This window comes from Branchiostoma belcheri, unplaced genomic scaffold (genome assembly GCF_001625305.1).
Source record: "Branchiostoma belcheri isolate BF01 breed outbred unplaced genomic scaffold, Haploidv18h27 scaffold72, whole genome shotgun sequence".
NCBI classification, from domain to species: domain Eukaryota; kingdom Metazoa; phylum Chordata; class Leptocardii; order Amphioxiformes; family Branchiostomatidae; genus Branchiostoma; species Branchiostoma belcheri.
In genome coordinates, this window is record NW_017804376.1 from 1,288,758 (window position 1) to 1,294,738 (window position 5,981).

Genomic DNA, 5,981 nt, shown 5'->3' on the forward strand with positions numbered 1-5,981 from the left:
TAGTTGATACATTCTCTTCTTATGACATAGCTGGTACAGATGTATGTGTTACTACAATGTAATGAAGCTTGTCACTGGCCATATTGATTACAGTTATATACCACAGGAGTTCTGATTGGTCAGTTGTCAGACTATGATTCCAAATATGGGCATCAGGTGACAGGACTGTATGTCCAAATATGGATATAATACAACGGCCATTCTGATTGGACAGTTGTGAGACTATGATTCCAAATATGGGCATTGGGTGACAGGACAGTACGTCCAAATATGGATATAATACAACAGCCATTCTGATTGGTCAGTTGTCAGACTATGATTCCAAATATGGGCATTAGGTGACAGGACTGTACGTCCAAATATGGATATAATACAACAGCCCAGTAAGTCCTAATATGGGCATGCCCAGATCAGCCAAATACATTTTTGGTGTATGTATAATAATTGTAGGTTTTCCCTATGAATTATGTTGATAGGTTACAAGATGAACACATGAATGGGTTACAATCAAATATATTCTTACTGTAGACCTTTTTTTCTTGTTGTTTCTTTCAAACATAAAATGATACCACAATAATTCAACCCCAAGTACAACAAAAAAAGCTGGATATTAACTTTCGACTCCACACCTACATAATAATTAAAACATATCTGACAATATCCAATAAAATCAACTCTTTCTACAATGGATACATATTTGATTCTGTGGAATGTTAGAATAGAAATCAATTTTTGTCTTTGAATTCTCACTTGATGGCATAAATACATCCCGAGATATAAATGTGATATCATAAGCAAATCAAAACCCCCAAATCAAAAACCTTACACAATGTTGTGGTAAGTCTGTGGCAAGATTGTCATATTTGCAGGCTGCCTACTATAATTGTACGGTGTCCTAGCCATTATTCCCAAAGTCTTGCCACAACGATCTACTACCAATGCTACTTCTCTGTACTAAATCTCTGCACAATCAGAGACCAGACACATTCAGAGTAGAACAAGCCAGAACACACTGTTTAGCAATTTTACATGCATGATGCTGCTATGCATTTTACACCTACTATTTTTTGGGAGCACGTGTTACGTGTGCATCTCGACCTATGCTGCTATTTAGTACAAAAGGTATACAATCGTTGCATAAGGTGTTCTGAATCATCCATACAAAAGATTTTTTTGATTTCCTAGAAGTCGACTTCCGTACTTATATAAGAAATATGACGGGAAATATCCGGACATCTCAGACTGTCATATTGCATGTAGCTCAACGGCGGTTCAGTTCTTAATCTGCCATTGGCTGATGGTGGTCACATGACACTCCTCCCGACATTTCCTGACCAATTTGCAAAAAACCATTACGAAAGAATTTTTCCTGCTCCTATATAATCAGTACTGAATACTGATGGAAACGAAAACCTAGTACGATATCATCACTCAATCCTACCCTGTTAGTTACAGTATGTTTTGCATGATAATTCAGTATTTGCTTGTTTTTCCTTACCTATTCCCGATCCTCCACTGTTTAATTTTTTTCACCCTCCCCCACTTCCATGATTAACATGTATGGAATTTCCATATACACACATATGGAATTTTTTGTTACTACCTACACATGTATGTATGTATGTCTTCACTGGCAGTTGCAATACTGTCAACTACAGGTAAAGCTGACCATCAGGCACTATTGTCTCAGATCTTTGGGCAGCCCTTGTGGGGTCCTCAGTAGACCCAGCTGACAGGCACCCACTGTGGTGTTGTGCAGACCTCCTCGATCGCGTTCTCCAGAATCCGTATCGTTTCTTCGATGTCGTTGTTTACGATGGTCAGGTCGAAGTAGTGCCCGTACGCTTGTCTCAGCATGTCAGACTCCCGCGCCAGTCGCTCCAAACTGTTGTCCTGGAATATACGAATACGGCAGTTTTAGTAACACATATGAAACCATACTGTCTCCTGCTACAGTTTCACTTGAGGTTTCACACTACAGTTCCACACAGGTTTAAATTTTCGTATGATACATTTAGCATTGGATTTTTGTTTGACATACAGTCATACAGTATTGTCCTGTTATTTAGTGCCAAATTTGTTTTCGAATAAAATGCATCCTAATACTAGGTATGGATATCCTTTTTCACTGAAATTTCAATGTCACTTTTCCGTAAGATCTTGCAACCTTTTTGTCAATATGAGAGTCCCAAAAAGTCATTATACAATGTTACAACTTACAAGTATTTCATATGAAAAATAATATCTAAGAAAATGTCCATCCCAGACTATGAAGAAAGAAAAGGTATACATTTACATCACATTTGACTGTATCCTACACTCAAGAAAACACAGTGCATACTAAGAACACAATGATGCATACTAAAAACTTAGACTAAACTTGGCAGCTTACTAAGTAAGCAACTTGGCCACCTTTAAGAAATGAGTTGAAATCAGTGCTATTTGTTAAGACACCAACACCGACACAGACACGAGACAGACACAGAAGATTAGTAAGGAAGCAGTCGACTTGCTTTTTTGGACAGACGGTCCTCTTCGTACAGACACTGAAAAGGGAAGAAGCGATGCAGCTAAACTACAAGAAACACTGGTCATCTCAATTTAGGAAAGTCACTGGCCATTTGGAATGTCAAGTAAAAATTAACATTTTGCATTCAAGTTTCACATCAGTGCGCAGGTCTTGATGTAAGGAGTATAGTGATATGAAAATTATTGTTCTGCAGTATTCATAACTTTAGATATCATTTATAGAAAATGCAAGCAGACCGACGGGTTTTTCAGCACCCCGACAGGGCTAGCAGCTACCCCGTCAGGACCAAATCACAGGACCGTCGGTGTAAAGTACTCACCCCGTCGGTGTAAGGTACTCACCCCGTCGGGGTGACACTGTCATAATCACTAAACCCGACGGGGTAATGTCACCCCGACGGGGTGGGAGTTCTGGTCAAAGAGGTGCAAAATCCCAAAACAAAGCCAGGAAAGGTGTGAATTGATCAGTCTATACACACCGACGGGGCAAGTTTACCCCGATCGGGGTGAGCTCTGATCCCGTCGGGGTGAGCTCAGACAGTCATCCAATCCAATTGATGTGCAAAATCGACATTATCAGGACAAAGAATAAGCATGGAGAGCACAATCCACACTCTTCTATCTGCCCCTTTCAGCCAACTATAAGGGTCACAAAAAAGAAAGATTCCAGAGAACTTACAAACACATACTCACTACTCCAAAGCTAAAGTCTAATAGAATTTTACCGACATGATCAATATTGACTGAAGGAGGCCATATAAAATAATACTTAAATTTATTTCCTTCAGTCTATTTGTAAGAATTGAGATGTAGAACACACAGGTCTTGCAAATAAATTGATCAAGTTCCTCAATTGCTATTACACTGGCCACAATATTCGGGGATCGAAATTAATGGCTTAGCAGCTGAAAACAGTCAGTCGTTCTTGTGAATATTGCCCAGTGCCCACAAATTTTCATATGGTCATAATCGTGTCATATAATGAGCAAAATGCCTTAGCTGGTCAAGAATGGGAGCAATCTCTGATAATTGTCACAAAAAAGGGAGGTTCTCTCTTTTACCTCCTTTGTCTGAGTGGAAGGAGGCCCTTTGTCTGTCATTCAAAATACACACTGCAAGCAGTGCAAATCAGGACTCACTATTCTTCTCAGATATTTGGAGGCATCATGATAAGAAATATGTTGAGAAACTAGGAAGTTGGAACATACATTAATTTTGAACCTTGGTACCACCAGGTGCAGAGTATTTTTGTGAGGATGTCATGAAATCTTTAAACCAAGGAGCTTTAAAAAGCTTGGTGTGACTTGCTGAGAAACTTGACATCGTGTGTATTTTGTCCCATTGTTCTGTCTGAGACAAGTTAATTGGCTGCATTGTTTACTTATTGAGACTTTTTACAGCGAAAGGAGCTTTCATCAATTTTAATGAAAGCTCTTTGCAGCCACTTATAATAATAGGTAGACACACAAGCGGCCATTGGTGCCCTACAAAATAGTCTGAGTACATCCTACATTCATATTTCATGGCTGGAGAAATACTTGAATGATGTGTTTTTGTCTACTGTATAACTACTACGGTCAAAATGTACTTCTGTAAATGGGGAGAAACGACACTTTGGGTGGGTGGGGACATTTTGTAGCATGGTCTGTTCCATCAAGGTCCTTGGTTCCATTTGCTGTAGGATCTCCAAGCAGATCCTATACTGTGACAAAGCTGACAGCCTTGTCACAGTAGGATCTGCTTGGAGATTATAGGTCGGTGGGTGTGATGTTTGAAGAAAAAAGTGATTTTGCCCTTCTCTGATAACTTTCTTTTCTACAGACCCTGGAGTATTTTCTACATTACAACCACAGCAATGATATACAAATGTACTAGACTAAATATTTTCTATGCAAGAAGGTATAAAATGAAATTTAATAGGGAGGACACCATTACTGTCCTTTCAAAGAGTTTGCCTCAGGTGTGCAGTTCCAACTTCACGTTGAGGTGCCAATTACCCCCAATTTACATAATGTGCACTGGCTTGGGTTGGCTTGAGAGTTGAGACCTTTGTTTTTGTTCAGAGAACTGTGGTGACTGGAAATGAAGCACTAGCTCCAAGCAGATCCTAAGGTGGCAAAAAGAAATATGAAATTGGCCAGGCAGTATCCATCGGCCAGAGAGGGTCCAATTTTCCTTGGGTTGGAGATAAGAAATAAAGGACAGTATCCTGACCAAGAAGGTTTATTGCAAGTCAGATATCCTGAGCTGTTATTAGATTGTGCCCGGTCAGTTTCAACCTGTCGACTCACCCAGAAAACTACAACTTTGAGTGGGTTGATTTTGCTTTTAGCAAATTTTCAGGGAAGAAGAAGGAATTTCAGTGGCAAAGCAATCAGAATCCCATAGACTTTTGAGACAGTAGGGACAGAGGGTTCAAAAAAGTGGGGGGGGAGGGAAATGTTAGCTTATTTAAGTCACTAAATTTGCCCAGTCATGCTCAACAGTTGTGCTAGGTAGATAGACCTCTCTGATGTGCCTGGTAAATGCAACTACTTGTACATACCAGGATGCATTATTAACAAGTATCCAATGCATGAAATTTATATACAACTAGTACTGGTTTCCAAACCTGGCTCATGCTAATAATTCAGTCATTAAAATCTTTAAAAAGTGGCTAAAATATTCCTTAGAATCTAGCCAACATGGTTAAAGTTTACCTATTTGCTATTGTAAGCACTATTCACATGACATTAATCAAAATGCCAAACAAATGGATAAACCTGGAATTTGTTTATATTCAGTCTTTGTTTTGGTCCGTCCATATTGGGGCAAATTATTCTTGTGTTGGCGGCCATGTTTTTGACTGTGAAGTTGAAATATGATTGAAATATTGGAAAGTTGTTCCAGATTATTTCCAGTTTTGGCAACAAAATACTAGACTAAGTATATATAAATATGAGCCTAAATACTTAGACTAAGTAGATAAGCAAGAAGCCTAATATTCACAACTTGAGCCTGCTTTCAAAGCAAGGAATTATACAATCCTCTATTTCTGTCCAACAGTACCCATTCGGTAATTATTCTGCTCCAGGTACAATTGTTATGCGGGTTAAAACTAGGTCAGCTATTGTTCTTGACATGCAAATGTCACTGTCCAATTATCAACTTGATACAAATTATCCTATAAGGGAGTGTGTTACATGCCAAATTACTGGTAGTATCTCGGCAGCTTGTACTGGGTCACCAAGGAAAAGCCAGAAAGATAGCCCATGTGAAAACTAAAGAACATTGTAATTGACTATTTGGCCCTTCATCCAGTCAGATTTTCTGCTATCTGGCACCTAACATTGCACTTGGCCATGGGTTTATAGATACATGTAGTAGTATGTGTATTTTTGTTTGCTGCATTGACTGTTAGCACCTATGAAGTATAAAAAAATAATAGCAATGGTTACAGATTTTATATGATG

General features: G+C 38.9%; 1 protein-coding gene across 22 annotated transcripts in view; it reads right to left on the reverse strand.

Annotated features, from left to right (window-relative positions):
• Window positions 1-5,981, reverse strand: part of LOC109485058 (peripheral plasma membrane protein CASK-like) — a 150,122-nt gene continuing 144,141 nt past the window's right edge. For 18 of the 22 annotated variants that reach the window (XM_019788468.1, XM_019788481.1, XM_019788479.1 and 15 more), the window contains 2 exons: window positions 2,514-2,546; window positions 1-1,893 (listed from right to left, as the gene is read on the reverse strand). In XM_019788468.1, the coding sequence (XP_019644027.1) occupies window positions 1,717-1,893; window positions 2,514-2,546 (210 nt within the window). In that variant the 3' untranslated portion in view covers window positions 1-1,716. The remainder of the gene's footprint in view (window positions 1,894-2,513; window positions 2,547-5,981) is intronic. The other 4 variants (XM_019788476.1, XM_019788483.1, XM_019788469.1 and 1 more) reach the window with 1 other exon arrangement.